The 18051-nt window shown below is 36.3% G+C and overlaps 2 protein-coding genes across 2 annotated transcripts; one reads left to right on the forward strand and one right to left on the reverse strand.

Annotated features, from left to right (window-relative positions):
- Window positions 1-335: 335 nt before the first annotated feature.
- On the reverse strand, window positions 336-5038 carry LOC132103789 (RAB6A-GEF complex partner protein 2-like). Its single transcript, XM_059508881.1, has 9 exons — window positions 4700-5038; window positions 4210-4325; window positions 3917-4050; window positions 2903-2986; window positions 2381-2530; window positions 1984-2130; window positions 1715-1842; window positions 1107-1284; window positions 336-925 (listed from the first exon to the last, which is right to left on the reverse strand). Exons 2-9 carry the CDS (start codon window positions 4323-4325, stop codon window positions 702-704), a joined length of 1161 nt encoding a protein of 386 aa, XP_059364864.1. The 5' UTR covers window positions 4700-5038; the 3' UTR covers window positions 336-701.
- Window positions 5039-7116: 2078 nt separating this feature from the next.
- On the forward strand, window positions 7117-16814 carry LOC132103798 (non-lysosomal glucosylceramidase-like). The gene is made up of 16 exons (XM_059508887.1): window positions 7117-7387; window positions 8285-8376; window positions 8462-8577; window positions 8714-8932; window positions 9183-9422; window positions 9967-10223; window positions 11750-11875; window positions 13012-13196; window positions 13978-14082; window positions 14234-14341; window positions 14615-14766; window positions 14890-14996; window positions 15349-15491; window positions 15606-15721; window positions 16201-16392; window positions 16483-16814. Exons 1-16 carry the CDS (start codon window positions 7197-7199, stop codon window positions 16699-16701), a joined length of 2568 nt encoding a protein of 855 aa, XP_059364870.1. The 5' UTR covers window positions 7117-7196; the 3' UTR covers window positions 16702-16814.
- The last annotated feature ends 1237 nt before the right edge of the window (window positions 16815-18051 follow it).

An 18051-nucleotide genomic window follows, 5' to 3' on the forward strand; every position in this document is an offset into this window, starting at 1 on the left:
TTCAAATTAACAAATTATTATTACAAATTAAAAAATGATTATATCTCTAATTTAAAATACTAATAAACACAAAATCAAGATGAAACTGAATCAATATTTCTTTTTCCTAATAATACTCCAGGAAAAAAATCATGGTTTATATGTTTATAAACTTATCATAACCATATTATAAACCTATATATTTATTAATTATCAATACTCAGTTTCTGTTAATAAAAGTTAACACAAGCAGCTGTGTCATAATTACAACAGAAATACAGGACATATTGTAACTTCTATAGGAGGGACAACAGTTTGAGAAACACTGAAGGAAAAAAAATCAACAAATCTTCAGCTGACAATAACTCAACAACAGCTTTAATCAGTTATGGTTTGCATATAGAGAAATGGTACAAAATAGCTTGAAATACAATAGAAACCCTTTGTCATTATAGTTTGGAGCATACAATTGAAATATAGGTAATAAATACAGAAAACTTTACATTACAGTAGGTAAAGCAGTCTTTTTTGGTCAAGCTTGAAATGTAAAGTAGCTTAAATAAAGAAGTATCATCTCATTGCACGGCAAAAGATAAAAAAAAAAAAACCAACTCCAAATATAAGCTACCTTTAATACAGCAAAATACAGACGGCTAACAAGAACTCTCACTACAACAACTTGTCAGTTTTATGATCTCTCTCTGCACAAACACCAACACAACTCAAATGTTGATGCTGTTTGTCCCTGTGAACTGGGAAACATATGAAGCCAGTGTGGGATTTGTGGGAAGCACTTTGATTGGAAGGTCCCAGCTGAAAGTGTCCACATCCACATGCTCTGCTCCAGTCCATACTGTGACTTCTGACTGATTCTGCAGAACCACCGGTGCCTCCACTGGCTCCCGCGCTGTGACGAACTCAAAATGCAGACGCCATCTTAACATCACTGGGGAAGAGAATAAAAACACCGAATGGGAATGTTGCCTTATCAGAGCTCATTTATTTCCTTTACTCCCATATGTTTGATAACAGATTTAAAACTCCATGTTTAGGCTGAAGCAGAAATAGACCAATAAGTCAACAAAAGCTGCATTATGCGACCTTTTTTTGAGTGAAGGATTTCTAACCTATATCTGTGGTGAATCCTGGTGTGACATTGAGGGGTACAGGGAAAGAGAAATGGCTGGAGGCTGTGTGCAAGCAGGACTCTAGATGTCGGCCATGACCAGTGACACTGACAGCCTGGCCGGGACGTCTCTGGTACTGCTCTTGGACCTCCTCCTCACTTTGTAGACTTACTGAATACTGAGCAGACATAAATACACATGAACATTCCTGGAGCGCTTCTTCACACATTTACATTCTCAAAAGTTTGGGGTCAGTACGTTTTTTTTTTTGTTATTAATACTTTTATTCAGAAAGGATATCAAAAGTGACAGTAAAGACTTTTTGACTGCATTTCACATTTATTTGAAATTTATTTCAAATAAATGCTGTTCTTTTGAGCTTTATATTCATCAAAGAGTTCAAAAAAAGTATTAGCTTTCACAAAAATAAGCAGTGTTAATATTTTCTGCTTTCCATACCACCTAAATAAAATTGAGAAAATGATCTTGAGCACCAAATCAGCATATTACAATTATTTCTGAAAGATCATTCTGATGCTTAAGACTGGAGTAAAAAAAAAAAAAAGTCAAACCGACCCTAAACTTTTGACCTGTAATGTATACTATACCTGTAAACATGGAATGTCCCCTTCTGAGAATGTGAAGGTACCAATGATATCTTCCCCGAGTCTGTACACAGTCTTAAAGATGCAGAACTTAGCAACCTTTCCCCGCATGTTTGTGATATTGAACATATCTGTAAAGGAAATGCATATTCACAGTTGACACAGAATTCAAATCTACAACATAATAAGAGGTAGATGAATGACAAACACACATTCTTTCAAAGACACAAGCCTTCCCACAATCACTCACGCACCCACATTGACTCACGCACATGGGCATCGACGTGAGGTGGTGATCATTAGCATGTCCAGAGCTCTCTCTAGCGATCTTGTATCTCTCCTGCTTCCTTCCTCTTCCTCCAGGAAAGGGTTTGAGGGAGCCACTTCCTCGTCCTGGGGGAACGGAGGCTCTGGCATGCCTGCAAAATAATAATTTCTTACACTTATTTCTTCACAGGCATATTTCTCACACAAGGTTTATTTATTCAACAACCACAAAGTGTTCACATTATTTAAAAAAGATTGCACATTTCTTTAGGTGTAGAAATAAAAAAAAAGGATGTGGAAAATGATTAATGCATCTCTAATGCAACTTGCTGAAAATTCACTTCTGCTTTGCATGGACAAGGTTAAAAGGGACACCATATACAAACCATTTGTGCAACCTACCATGAAGCACTAGAACTCTAAAAGGGACTCGCAGTAACTTGATTGGTGAGTTGACTCGCTGGCAGCCAATCGTGAGCTTGTACACGTATTTCACTGCCTGACCCCGGAAACTGGGCGGACCATCCGTGGGCACAACCTCACTATAAGAATCTGAATAAAGGGAAAACATTATTTAGTGGTAGTCTCAGTTGAAAAAACCTTGCAGAGATCAGTTTTACATGTGTGGCTTCAGTTAGCACAACATAATGTGCAATTACATGACTGAACAGCTGAGCTTTGGCCAGCTGACTGTTAGATTTGTGCCATGAACCAGTTTTCAGTGGCATATCAACATTATCTGTGACATGAGGAATGAGCTTTTTTCCTGAACTGATTAAGGGGTTCACTTCTTATTAATAATGTTGTAAGGGAGTAAGAGATTTAAACAAAATAAGCACTTATCCAAAGAAAATGTAATGGGTCATTTAGCCAAAAAGTTATATGTGATTGAAACTGTGTCTGGTTAATTATTTAGTTTCTTACAGGTCTTGCTCTCTCCAGGATCCAAGCGAAGGTCACAGAACAAGATCTTAGGTGGGGTGTCCAGCACACACTGCCCTCGTTCACCTGGATCAATGAAGATAAAGAGAAATCGTGAAATCTCTCCTTTAACTCCCTGGTCCAAAATCAAGAGGTTTCCGGTTAATAAATCTGAGATTACATAGAGCTGGATAAATTAACAACGCTGAAATTAACCGTCCCTGCCGTCTAATCCACATCACAAGCGCACTTTCTGACAGACTCAAAGTATTTGGCTTATATTGTGATAACAAAGGCACAATTCAACACCAAACAAATATATATATTATAAAAGTTGACAAGTTCCTACACAGTGGTAACAGGAAGTCTGTAACCTGTTGAAATCATTACACGATTTGATCTTTAAGTGCTTTGTAAGCCATCATCAGCTGTTTTCTGAAATGTATAGGCTCATGTCAATGACTCTGACTCTTTAGAACTTAACTACATTTTAAATATTTTAATGTAGAAAGTTATTGGAATATTGCATTATTGTGTATTTTGCAAGCACAGCATCCTCACCAGCAGAAATAATTCCAGTTTCTACAACCAACAGTTCAAGTGTCTGCCAAAAACTGCCAAAATTTGCTATAATTTCTGTTCAACATTTCCCCAGTGCTGTTGTGTTCTTCATCAGCACTGAACTGACTGGAGTGGAATACTAATTCTACTGAATTGTTAAGAGGTTCTTCACAGGAGAAATTAGATTTGAGTCTCATTTGAAGAAGTTTGCATCACTGATTCAGTTTTTTTCCTGTTTAATAATGTGAAGCTGCTTTGAAACAATCTCTGTTGGATAAAATGCTATATATAAACAAAGGTGACTTGACATACAAACCACTGTCTAATTCCAACATTTTAGATGAATGTTTGAATGTCATATTTAAAAAAAAATACTTTTATTCTGCTCTCTTCATCTTTTAAAATCACAAGTTAAGCAAAACTATTAAAACTAGAGATAAGCTGCTTGTGCTTCACCTCTGCTTGGTATCAGTACAGTTTCGCTCTCAGCTTGGACGTCCTGCTTGGTGCCCTGAGCGGGTAGAGCCACACGATTCTCACTGGCATGGACCTGACAGTGGATCTGAGCACTGGCCCAGGCCAACATCTCACTGCGGAATGAGGAACAAACTCAATCAGGACTGACAGCACGCACACAAACACATATATATATATATATATATAGAGAGAGAGAGAGAGAGAGAGAGAGAGAGAGAGAGAAGTCAAAAAGGAACCGTCAATGTGTTTATGCTGATTACGGTGTTCTTTACCTGCTGGCAGATGTAGACAGATGTGACATAGGGTTTGTGAAGGTTACAAGACACTCTAAAACCTCCCCAGCCAAAAACACAGGCCCTCGTGCCATTGATGCCACCACCTCAATCATCTGAGAAAAACAGAGATCTTACATGAACGGCACTTAATTTACGTTGATATAGATTTAGAGGGGATTTCCAAACTAGGAAACCAGCTAAGACCAGTGTAAACTGATTTAAGGTGTATTAGCAGGGTAAAGAGTAGGTCATGCACTGTCGATATTATCTTAGTTTTGAGAAATGTATATTTGAACATATCCTTATTCTTTTAAGCAGTGGCACATATTTATTATTATCCTCTCCTAATTAATGTGCCTCTGACATGAAAATATGTGCTTAGTTGAACAGTAGCTAAAGAGCAGCTAATATCTAACGTTACGTTGAGCTGGCATCAAACAGCTTGACAACGACGAAAGTTTCCTGTATTCGCAGCAGGAAGTCCTACCGTTCTTTTATTTGTTACCTTTACGAAACCTCGAAGTTGTTTCTTTTATTTCTTCTCGTCGATTTTTTTCTACTTCGTCTTCCTGACCACAGAAGTTAAAGGAAAAGTGTGCACGCTTCAGCTGCTTAAAAACAAAACAACCGGAGACTGTTCTTGGCCATAATAAGGTTTCTCTGAGTTTTTCCAAACGCTGTTCAAGTTACATTCATAAATACAAAAACAAACGCTGCCATGACATGGAACTAGACTTGAGAAAAATCTTCGTTATGCATATTATTTTTATTTACTCAGTAAAACACATCATGGGAAAGTATAAGATGTCATCTCTTTATCCTAACTCCGGTATAGCGATGTCCAATTTGTAAACGAATCATTCTTATGAGTCAATTCGTTTCAATGAATCGGCTCAATATGTTCACTGTTTAAACGATTTGTTCCTAGAGCTGGTTGTAGAAACTTAGTGAGTAACAGACCAATAATAATAATAATCAAAAGCAAGTTTAGATAAACTTATTTAGATTTACATTTAGAGATACTTAAATGTATGTATAGTTTTTGGCAGAAAATAATTTCTTTTTAAAACATTTTCACAAAAATACCATCGTTAAAAACAACGACTACCAAAAGATTTTTAAAATGTTAATCGAAAAACGTAATAAATAGCGATATATGTTTTACTTTACTTGAAAGTTTAGACTAAAGCAACATTCAGGATAACTGAATCGCTTATTAAATGATTCTTTAAAATGAACTGTTCAAAAGAACCGATTTAAATAAACGAGTAAACACGATCACTGGCTCCGTGGCAAAAGTGACGTAAAAGTCCCATCCAAAATCACAACGGGGGTGGTACGTTTTCCTGCGAAGGAAATAGGAATAAGGAAAGTGTAACTAGAAATAAATTTATAGAATATAATATAAATATAAATTTATAGAATAAATATAAAAAATATATAAAAATATAAAAAATATAAAAAAATACTGAACTGACGACACTCTTTTGCACGGTTCTTCCCCGAGAGTGAGTTGATTGGTACAAGCCAACAGAAGGCCCTACTGTACTGTCTGCTCCAGCACTGGGGATTGATCTCTGGCTTTGACTAGTTCATCAAGCGATCTCTATGTGCTGTTCTGCATAAGAAATATGTTCTTACGGATTTTTATAAATGCTGAATACATGCTTTTCGTCTCTAAAACTTAGCTTTTGCTGTTAACTTTGAAACAATCCCCAAGAACCACCCCCAAGAAGTTGGATCAGCGGTGGACAGGTACACCGGTTGGCTCTGCTGACAGTCGAGCTGTAGCGCGTCAAAACAAGTGCATCTCTCTCCACTGACACACAGAGACAAGGGTAAGAGAGAAAAACACTCCTCTGATGGACTGTGTGGAATGGATCACGCATCAGTCTTAAAGCAAAGATGACATAAGTAGCCAGACGTTTAAAGTAGCGATGAGAAAGGGGCAAACGCATATTGGACATTATTACATGTCTTTCATTCTATACCGAAGTGTGATTTTTTTATTGACGCTGTATTTTTCAAAAAGACAGCAAAAGTGTTTGACTTCTAACATGATGATCGTCTGTCTGTCTGTCTGAGAAGTTCGGTTTACTAATTTCTATAGAATTATTATTGTTGTTATTATGAGCTACATGTGAGTTTGCATTTTTTATTTTTTTATTTTTTTTTGCAGAATTTTTGCGGTGTTCGGGGCATGTCAAAATAACGTTTAAAACCCTAATTTGTGTAATCGACAAATAAAATATATATTTTTAAATGTATCTTTAAATTTGTAAATAGAATATTATATGAAAACAGATGGACTGGAAACAGAAAATGACACCAGAATGGAAATAGGGTTATAAAATAAGGAGGAAATCATGGGTTTGGTATTCGACAGAGCTAAACCTATTTTTGTCATTTAAATAATTTGTATTATTACTATTCTGTTGTTTTAATTCAGTGCAAATACATTGAATTTGCAGTGCAGTAGATTAAGTGCAGTCAGAAATGTCAAGACCTCTTGATGTGGGATAGGCTGGGGATGTACAGATATCATATTTCTTTGGCTAAATGAATTCTACCATACAGAAAAAGTATAGGTTATATGTTCCTGGACCAGGGGTGAAATGAAGGAAACAAAGGCCAAGCCATTGTTATTTAATTAAAAGGAAAAGGATCAGGCTACATCTCCAGCCAGTTGTTGTCACTCTGGTGACAGATGAACTTTGCATTTGTATGTAGATTACCTGCCCATTCATGCAGATCAGACATTGTAACATCTACATTTTTACTTGCACAACACAGTAGACAAGATGTCATTTTGATGTCAAGATGTCAAACCTTGTGTCATTTAGATGATCCGTTGATTTAACCTTAAACAAAGTAAATATCTTATATGCATTAACATTTTTTTTCTTTTTTTTCCTTTTTTTCAGAGGATTTAGGGAGCAGATTTTTACAATTTTGGTTTGTACTGGTGATCCAACAGCTCTGCTATGGATTTAAATGACAGCACGTCTCTGGCTGAGCTGATGAGCCGGTATGTGTCTACAGAAACAGGATTTGGTGTCCCCAAAGATGGCTGGCGGGTATGTCTGGCACACGAGTTCAAAGAGAAGCGGAAACCATTTCAAGCCAGAGATGTCTCATTGCCCAACTTGATCGAGCATATTTCTTTAGGGGTCAGGTATGTTTACGCTTGATTCACTTGGTCATTCATTTCTTGGTCCTCACGTCATCTAAAGCAAACACAGTTACTACAGAATTGAATCAGTTCATATCAAAAGCTGCTGAAATAGACCATTCTACACATCTCAGCTGTTTTTTGCTCTTTACGAATGTATGGTCTGAAACGAGAACAGGAAATAATGTTCAGTGGTTATATTTTGCCCACAGACGGACATGTCTTAATTCCCTTCTTCTGCTAAACCCTCTTTGGCTTGCTTCCTATTCATTTAGTCAACCAGTGTTTCATGGTTACTGAAAAAATCTTCAGAAAAAAGGACAGCTCATTGTGTTTACTGCATCTCATATACTAGTTAAACCAGAAATCCGAGCACATGGATCATTTGTGGGTTACCTGCAGGCACTTTGCAGTGTAGCAAGTGTTTTTACCTGGATCAAAAAAAAAAAAAAAGTTATTTTTCTCCTCTTCCCAGCTTTTTCAGCCTATCCCATAATGCCATCTGCCCTTTTGTGTTTGTGTGAATCTGTCTCTGTTTCTAGACGCTCTTGTGCTAGGAGCAGCAAGACTGAAAACAGCTGTGTGTGCATTATAGCGAGGAGAAGGAGTGAGACAGAATGAGTTGAATGGAGTGGTTTGAGATTGCCTAAAGGGAAATGTAGTATTTACAGTATATTTGAAAAAGAGCTTCATTATTAGAACTATCGTTGTTGTGAAGTTATAAAGACCAATTTAAGAAGTCAAAAGTTGTGCACATAGATACATGCCAATGTATTGAACACAACTATCAGTTATACCCATCCTCAGTGCTCATCAGTACCAGTTGAAGTCTATTTCTATATTCTGACTGAGAGAAAGATCAATCAGTTTAGTGAATTCCTCCTTGCTTTGTCTGAGCAGGTATATGAGATGGTGGTATAGAAAGACCCGGGTTGAGAAGAAGGCTCCTTTTATTGATATGTTTGGGGCTTTACCACTAAGACAGATTTATGGTAAGTGCAAAGACAAACAGAAACATCAAAGCAACAACAGAACCCTTAAAATGACCCAGTGTGACAGAGGACACATTTTGTGCAGGTGCTCCTCTTGGTGGCATTGGTGGAGGCAGTATCACGCGTGGATGGAGGGGAGATTTCTGCCGGTGGCAACTGAATCCTGGAATGTACCACTACGAAACCGTTATTGCTAACCAGGTAAAGTAAAAATATTCTATTGGTATGTAGTTGTGTGTGTGTGTGTGTGTGTGTGTGTGTGTGTTGTTATATATGCAGGTGGTCAGATCTCCCTTTGACTTAGTTTAAGTCTATTTTAACCCGCTCTATCTCCTAGTTTACGGTGTGTCTGCGGAGGGGGGGTCAGACAGTATATCAGCAGGTGCTGTCTGTGGAGCGACCCCCGACTCTTCAGGGTTGGAACTGGGGTTATTGTGGTGAATATGCCTTTTACCATGCTCTGTACCCACGAGCCTGGACCGTCTACCACCTGCCTGGCCAGAATGTCACCCTCACCTGTAGGCAGGTGTCACCTGTCATTCCTCATGACTACAAGGTGACAAGCTAACTTTGCCATCACATGAAAAAACTGCACTTTAAAGTTTATTTAAACAGTGAAATGTTATTTAAAATTTTAACAATATTTCAAAATACTACAGTTTTTACTGTGTGCAGTCTTGGTGAGCTTGAGAGACTCCTTTAAAAAACATTAGAAATCTCTCCACTTTTGAACAGTGGTGTACCTGCATGTATATTTTTAACCCACCAGACTTGCTGTTTTAAATTCATCCTTTTCTCTTTTTCAGGACTCCAGTCTTCCAGTGGCTGTGTTTGTGTGGGACATTGAGAATAAGAATGATTATACACTTGATGTTTCCATCATGTTCACGATGGTTAATGGGTCAGGCCGTAAAGACGCTAAGAGTGGGGGCCACTGGAACGAACCTTTTCACCTTGAAAAAGACGGAGAATCTGTGTCTGGGGTGCTACTACATCACCAGATGCGTTTCAACCCTTACACTCTGTGCATAGCTGCAAGAGAAAAGGTAATGTAAATGTTGAAGCAGCAGGTTTTGCCTGTAGTAAATTGATGAAAACAACTCCTCTGTTAGGAGGAGCGCACACTGCACTGACAAAAACCACTCAGCCAAACAGGTTCCACCATCACACCGCTGTACTGTGAGAGCTCCTGTTTCTCTGTGTAAATAAGAGCATTATAAGGGTGTATGATTGCTGTGGTTCACCTCAATAAACTATGCAAAGATACAGCAAATATCACATAAAGCATATAAGTGCTTCTCAATCGTTTTATTGAGAAACAAGACTTTAATGACAGCTTAAACTGTTGATTAAAAATGCAAAATGCATTTTTTTTGTGTGTGTGGAAAAGATATGTTGATGAATTCAGTGTTGCTTTTGGACTCCACTGACTTAAATTCTATGGACAAAAATGGTTTAAACATTCTTCAGATTATTTTTTTTTTTTTTTGTGTATTATTCCTGAAAATCTGTCTAGGTAGACAGCTCACTAGGTTTTGAGACAGAGCTGTTGTTCTTCCTCTTTTTATTTAAAGTTTCACTTTATTTTAGTCTGGCCAAGAGATCAGTCACCAGACGGCGTTCAGCCCAAAGGGAACCTGTAGTGCTCTGTGGAGTGACCTCATGACTGATGGACAACTCGACTCGCCTAAGGACTCCAGCCCACCCACACAGAAAGGGGAGGAAGTGGCGGCAGCTCTGGCTGTGAGCTGCTCAGTGCCTGCTAACAGTCACAACAGTGTGGAGTTCAGTTTGGCCTGGGATATGCCTAAAATCACATTTGGTTCCAGAGAGAGAATATATGTCAGGTATGTGAATATGCTGAATCGGACAAACGAACAAGCCCTTTCTTTCATAGACATTATAAATACATCATGATTCTTGATTTGATACTTTCTGGTTGGTTGTTTGTGGGAGGGACATTCTCACTCTAGAGAGCATTTGATTGGACAAAAATCTGTGTAGAGAAACATGAGCCATCAATATTTTGGCCTGTTTCCACAGAAGTGAACAGTTGTACATTTTTAATGCGAACAGCATGAAAAGTTGTGCAGGGGAGAGATTTGTCTCAGTTCAGTGATTCCAGATGAATTGGACAATGATGAATATATCAAAAATTTATATATCTTAAAATATATTATCAATCATGTTTTTTTATCATGTGTCTAATCATTTTTGTCTTTGTACACATTATGGATCAGGTTACTCTCGTCTTTGTTTTCGTTAGTGTGTGTGTAAAACATGTCTTTTATTCTATATACACTATCAGAAGTGCTTTTCTTTCTTTCTTTCTTTAAAGGAATTAACACATTTATTCAGCAAGAGGCATTAAATTCTGTTTCTGATTTTTTTTTTAAATTATACTTTCTGAAAGAATCATGGAAAAAATGCAGTTTGTACAAAAACCTTAAGCAGCGCAACTGTTTTCAACACTGATAGTAATATGAGCATCACATCAGCATATTAGAATGATTTCTAAAGGAACAAGTGACACTGAAGACTGGAGTAATGTTGACAATTCAGCTTTGCAATCATAGGAATGAATTACATTGTAAGATATATTAAAACATAAAATTGTAAAATGTTAAATTGTAATAATATTTCAATATATTAACATTTCAAATGCAGCATAAGTGACTTTTAAGTGAATTTATTGACTCCAAGCTTTTGAACAATACTGTATGTCCCTTTATAGTCCCAAATGCTGACAAAAAAGACATACATTATTGATTTACAGTTGTTTTCATAACTGAGAAAAATATTAATTTTGAAATAATTATAAAAAACTCATAACTAATGGCTTAAAAAGAACTAATGGCTTAAAAAAAGGACAAACAATGTGGTATGTCTTGCCATACTTCCTGTTTCAATAGGAAATAGTGCTTTCATGCAATTTTTTTTAAAAGGAAGTGGTGTGGCTGTAATATATAAAAAATACTATTTACAAGCTTCATGAAAGGATGGGACACATCAACAGTCATAAATTTCAGCACACATGACATTCCTGAAAGGCTACAGTTTGCGCCTCATACATATTCACATTAGAGCAGCAATGCTAATTTATTTAATCTCAGAGAATCCAGGAGACAGTGATGCATAAATACTCCAAATTAAAAAATGTCATTATTTTAGTTTGCATTATGTTAATGAGAACTAGACTTTACTGCATTCCATTAAAGGGAATTGGGGAAAATGTGGTTACTTGTTATATGAAGATCTCAGTGCTTTGTTTTGTTTATAGACTATATAATTGCATTTGAAATGATGAAATAATAGCTTTTGATGCTATAAACAATCTAAAATAATAAGATTGTTGGTGTGGTGTTTGTTTCAGGAGATACACACGTTATTACGGCACCAAAGGAGATGCTTCCCCATCTCTGTCTCACTACGCGCTCACACACTACAGTAAATGGGAGCAGAGCATTGATGAGTGGCAGAGGCCGATTCTACAGGACAGGTAAAATTTTTCATTTTTCCCATGAAAAATATCAAACTTGAGGGCACAACAGCCTGTCCTATCGTTTAATCAGGTCGTCTGTGGCTGATTTGTGTGACTTCTATTTATGGAGTTAGATTGGTTATAGCGAGAACGTGCTACGATTGGTCAGTGAAGTGTGGCTGTTATCTGATTGGCTCGAGCAGATGGTGGGTGGAGTCCACGTATTTGTAAATTGTCAGCGACTTGACACTAGATTTGTGTCAAAATCCACAAATGCGGCAGGCGATCCACAAATGCACAGAAATACATTCACAAATGTACGGGGAGCGATTTACAACTGCACGGGATGCAATTCACAAATGAATGCCAGGCAAAGTTGTGTTTGACATAAAAATATATATTTGTGAATATGTTTTGTGTTTGTCAATCTCTAAGATTTATTTGTGGATATCATTCTAATTATTTGTCATTATGTTTCATTTTTGTTAATCTCTTTACATTTATTTGTGGATAATCATAATCTATTCATTTGGAATTATGCAACAATTCTATCTGCACAGTTATTCATCCAAAAGACTATGTGTAAGCAAGCAGTCGTTCTTCTTCCTGTAAATTGATTTAACTATTAATTAGATGAACAGGAGTTATAGATTTGTCCATTATGTGCATAGACAAGAGTAGACCTTATATCCCATTTTGCGCATATTACTAATTTTGTTTCAACAATCCCCTTCCTATTGTTGAGTGCACTAAATACAGAATGAATTGTGTGTGGTTTGAGTGGTATTGGCACAGTCACATGCAACATACCATTACTAATTCTAGGTGTCCACCTTTTGTTTCAGCATAAGGCAGCTATTCTTTTCAGTTTCTCGGCTGATTAATCTGTTGGTGTTTGGCCATTTTGAGAAAAGGAGTATTGGAGATATCCATTGTCAGCTTGGCAAAATTCTTTGAGTCATTTTTATTTTTTATTTTTTTTATTGACAGCATCATTGGACAAACCATGTTTTTTGTAGTTGTTGTTGCTGTTTTAATATTATGTAATATATTGTGTAATATAATAATATATATTTAATAATAATTTAATGCATTTCAGCATCTATGTTGTGTATGTTTTACTACCAGTAGACTTGAATACTGTGTTGTTCTAGGTCTCTTCCAGCTTGGTATAAGTCCGCTCTGTTTAATGAACTGTACTTCGTTGTGGATGGTGGAACTGTGTGGGTGGAGCTTCCAGAGGACGCTGACATCAGCGGTGGGCTTCGTTCTGAGGATGGAGGGCTTCCAGCCCAACCTGAAGCTATCAAGGAGTATGGCCGATTCGCTTACCTAGAGGGTAACATTTAATGTTAATTTAAAAAGGTTTATAACATTTGATTTGGGTGTATAATTAATATACATGCCATGTCTAAAAAAACATGCTGAAAAATGATATTTCTGTAATGTTTTGAATTAGCTTATATTTTTGCATTATAAGTTTTAATTTTAGTTTGTTTCAGTAATTTTGTTATTTTTATTCATTTTTCTTATTTCTATAGAAAAGTTTAATTTATTTTATATCACTTTGTGATTTTAATACTTAAACTAAAAGTAGTATATTTCTTTTAGTTGCCAAGGCAACATTTTGTAATTTTTTTAATTGACATTTTTCTTGTAGTAGTTATATTTTCCTTAATTTCAGTTTTTTTTTTAACTGAGCATTACTGAGAGTAAATCTGTTCACTGCAAAGTCCTAGACAGTGTTATTTTAGTAGCATTTATTTACTATTGTAGTGTTCATTAATGTTTGGAATTAGCTTTTATTTTTGTATTTTCAGTTTTAATTTTAGTTTATGTTTTAATAATTTTGTTATGTGATTTTTATTAGTGTTTTTTTATTTCTCTAAAGTTTTAATTTATTTAGTTAGTTTCCAAGGAAACATTTTCAAATTTTTTTAATTTGATATTTTTTTTCTAATATTTGTATTTAAATTAATTTCAGTTTTATTTCAGGTACTGAAAATGAATTTGAATAGTTTTAGTATAAGGTTAAAATGACACTTTAGATCTCATATCAGTATACTCTAAATGTTCGTTAAAGTTTAAAACCGAGTGATAAATAACTTCTCTCACTACAGGGCAGGAGTACAGGATGTATAACACATATGACGTGCACTTCTATGCTTCATTCGCTCTCATCATGCTCTGGCCCAAGCTGGCTCTGAGCGTGCAGTATGATATTGGTGAGCTAAACGTTGAAGACAGTATTCAAATTCATTACTAATTATTTATTTTTGATAGTTTGCGTGTTTTAAATTCATTTGCTGACACTTTCTCATACTGTTTTGCATTATCTGTTTGTTTAATTATACTCTTTCTCTCTCTTATATTCAGCTGGTAGTGTGGTTCAACATGACCCTACAGAGAGGCTAAATCTAATGAATGGCCGATGCTCTCCAGTCAAGACCCGGGGCGTTGTACCTCACGACCTTGGAGACCCTGGTGAGTTGTGCATAATAGGATACCATGAATTCACGCATGCCACATGTTCAAGATATAGAAAGAGAGTTCACCTAAAATGGAAATTGTCATCATCTTGAACCCCATATTTTTTCTTGTGGAAGAAAATGAGATTTTAGCATAATGTTAAATTATGAGAAGCACATTTGAATGGTCAAATTGTTGCTACCATATCTCTTTGTTTTTTGTTTTTTTCAAACTGATTCACCTCATTGTGTTAATATGTCAATAAACCTACTCTTTGATTTCAAACAGATGATGAGCCATGGGTTCGTGCCAATGCATACATGATCCATGATACAGCTGACTGGAAGGATCTGAACTTGAAGTTTGTGCTGCAGGTGTACCGAGACTATTACCTGACACAGGATGAGCAGTATCTGAAGGACATGTGGCCCATATGCCAGGTGACTTTTTCTGTGTTATATTTTAGTATTTCGCATAAAATTATTGCAAATGTGAAGGGACTTGTCAAGTTCCAAGGATTTTAAGAAACATTACTCAAATATCTGATGTTCTGGCTTATTTAGACAGTTATGGAAACAGAGTTGAAATTTGATAAGGATGGTGATGGGCTGATAGAAAATTCTGGCTATGCAGACCAGACTTATGATGGCTGGAAGGTGACAGGACCCAGGTTGGCACTCAGAATTAAATTAAATTAAATGATTAGCATTAAATTAAGTGTTTCAGAAAAGTATATATATATATATATATATATATATATATATATATATATATATATATATATATATATATATGTATGTATGTATGTATGTATGTATGTATGTATGTATGTATGTATGTATGTATGTATGTATGTATGTATTTGTTTATTTATGTATATGTATGTATATTCACATTTCTCAGAATATAGCATTTTTATTATTTTACATTTTTATGTTTTTATGTTTAATTTGTATATTAAAATTTTGTATAATGACAACTGTTTCTTGAGTAACAACATCCGAGTGTTTCTGGTCTTCCAGTGCTTACTGTGGTGGTCTGTGGCTGGCGTCAGTGTGCATGATGTGTAAAATGGCACGTGTGCTGAACTGCGAGTCTGTTTATCAACGCTATAGAGATATTTTGGAGAGAGGAAGAGCAGCCTTTGACAAACTCCTGTGGAATGGTGAGTGTAAGCATACACACAGTGCCAAAACACTACCACACTGATTTCAACAAGCACATTCAATTTAATGGGTTTAATTTTTCACCCTGTGAAGTGTCTTTCTTCTTCTAATAGGCAAATACTACAACTACGACAGCAGTGGACGGAGCCTGTCTAACAGTGTGATGTCGGACCAGTGTGCAGGCCAGTGGTTTCTCAAGGCCTCTGGACTTGGAGAAGATGACTACCAGGTCAGACTAAGAAAAAAAAAAATCTTAAGAGCCCCTTATCTCTTATGTTCTCTAAGACTGTATTTATTTATTTTTTGACCAAAATGCTATAAGCTAGTAATACTGTGAAATATTACATTTAAGATATATATTTAAAATGTATATATTTAAAAAATGTTACTTATTCCTGTGATGGCAAAGCTCAATCTTCATATCATCATCACAGTTGTAAATGGTTGTGCTGCTTAATGAAGTGTGATGAAGAGATACAGTTCTTTTTCAGGATTCTTTGATGAGTTTGAAAAACAAGTCTTTTGTAGCATACTTTTTTTTTTTTTACTGTCATTTGAACCTATTTATGCATCCTTATGTATAAAAGTATCAATTTCTTTCAAAAAAAGCAAAAAAAAAACTAAACAAAAAATTTATGTATCAGTGTTCTATCCTGGATGGAAACTAATATGGATTTTTTTTTTATCTTCATTGATTTCTCTATGCAGGCTTTTCCCAAGGAGAAGATCTGTAGTGCACTGAAGTCTGTGTTTGACCTCAACGTTATGAGCTTTGCAGGCGGGCAGATGGGTGCAGTGAACGGGATGAGGCCAGAGGGTGCGCCTGACTGTTCCAGTGTCCAATCAGATGAGGTGTGGGTGGGAGTAGTGTACGGATTAGCAGCTACAATGATACATGAGGTAATCAAACCTCAGATCGGATCACCAGGTTCCAGATGAAATTACTCTTTAAATTACCTTAGAATACATCCCACTGTCTTTTTTTCCCAGGGCATGATAGAAGAGGGAATGCACACTGCGGAAGGCTGTTACCGTGCCGTATGGGAACGAATGGGAATGGCCTTTCAGACTCCTGAAGCATACTGCGAGAAAGACATTTACCGCTCTCTCGCTTATATGAGGCCTCTGAGCATCTGGGCAATGCAGCTTGCACTAAACAATCGACCGAACCACAACAAAACCACTGCTAAAGATGTGGGACAGGACTGAGCTGGAGTCTTATAAATATTCTGAAGGAAACTGCCGAGCCTCCTTAATGAAGTGACCTCTTAATCCTTGTTTTAAAAGACTGCAAAAGGACTTTGGATACAATGTCATCATGGACTGTTTTCCACCGTCATTCTACGTAGCAGCTGTAAATCATAGTTTTCCAAATGGGAATGTAAAGGCTTGGTCTCAGTGAGCTGACAGACTGTTCATTATGATTTTGGGAGTAGGGTCATTGATCTTTGGAAATCAAGTAGTTAGAACATGATTCTTTATCATTTTCACTGTATGTTTCTATTATGGGAATGGCTGTGTACTCGAAGAAAGAACTGCTGGTTCTCTCATTCTCTCCTTTTTTTAAAAAAAAAGTACTGGTGCTTGTATGTGTCATAAAGCATCTATCTGAGGCTTTGACAAGTCAGTACTGCACACTATTATACAGAATTGTAATAGATATATAATTAAGAAAATTGGAATGAATGTATACTGCCATCAGATTATTTTTTTTCCCAGATGCATCATAAAGCATTTATCTTATCTGCTGTATGTTGGTGGTAATGTAAGGAAATGCTATAAAACCACCTTTTATAACTTTCTAGGATGTTAAAGTGTATTAAATGGCTTCCAATGTCACCTTTATTGTTAAAGCTCAGTGCTTCTCTGTGCTGGTTTTGTGTAGGTGTAGGAACATCCTAGGCTCATAAGTCTTAAGACTGTGTCCGAGGGGTGCTATTCATTATTCGGCCGACTAACTTGTGAAAGCAAGAATTTTTCATTTTCAAATTATGATTGGGATCAAAAATGTGATGCCTAGACTGGGAACCAATGCTATAATTCTTGGAGTACAACCTATTTAATGATTCCTAGGATACATCTAGCAGCAATATATGAAGTTTAAACTCCAATAAGAAATTCAGATATCCAAAAGTAAATTGTGGACTGTTTCAGTAGAAAAAAACACACCATGGAATCCATCACTGTGATGACAGAATCATGCTTTCATGACCTCAGTGTTGAAAAGCATTGTTGGTGTTACTGGTGTTTTGGCCATCAGCCACTAGAGGTCTATCTTGAGCTTTCCAGTCTGTTTCCATCAGTTTCCACAGATCTCTGTCTTGAGTGCTTGACAAGCATTTAAAGTGCACACAGTTTTTTTTTCTTGGTGAGCTGGGCATACAGAACTAAGTCTTATTTTAAACACTCTTTTTAAAAAATATATGAAAGTGCTGATATTTAATTGATGGCCTTCCCAGACTGCACAAGGTTTTGTAGCACAGCTAGTCAGAAATTGGCAGGGCAACTATCACAACTGTGGCAAAACAAAAATGAATGAAAAGATACAACGGCGATATG

Source organism: Carassius carassius, chromosome 2 (genome assembly GCF_963082965.1).
Source record: "Carassius carassius chromosome 2, fCarCar2.1, whole genome shotgun sequence".
NCBI classification, from domain to species: Eukaryota; Metazoa; Chordata; class Actinopteri; order Cypriniformes; family Cyprinidae; genus Carassius; species Carassius carassius.

What these genes read in the sequence shown, in the direction of transcription:
- LOC132103789 (XM_059508881.1), bottom strand. Translation starts at nt 4,325, where the DNA reads ATGATTGAGGTGGTGGCATCAATGGCACGAGGGCCTGTGTTTTTGGCT. An exon ending in TCCTGGAGAGAGCAAGACCT is followed by an intron (nt 2,531 to 2,902) that starts GTAAGAAACTAA and finishes CCCTTTATTCAG; the next exon opens with ATTCTTATAGTGAGGTTGTG. An exon ending in CACCTCACGTCGATGCCCAT is followed by an intron (nt 1,843 to 1,983) that starts GTGCGTGAGTCA and finishes TTTCCTTTACAG; the next exon opens with ATATGTTCAATATCACAAAC.
- LOC132103798 (XM_059508887.1), top strand. Translation starts at nt 7,197, where the DNA reads ATGGATTTAAATGACAGCACGTCTCTGGCTGAGCTGATGAGCCGGTAT. An exon ending in TGACAAACTCCTGTGGAATG is followed by an intron (nt 15,492 to 15,605) that starts GTGAGTGTAAGC and finishes TTCTTCTAATAG; the next exon opens with GCAAATACTACAACTACGAC. An exon ending in TTGGAGAAGATGACTACCAG is followed by an intron (nt 15,722 to 16,200) that starts GTCAGACTAAGA and finishes TTCTCTATGCAG; the next exon opens with GCTTTTCCCAAGGAGAAGAT.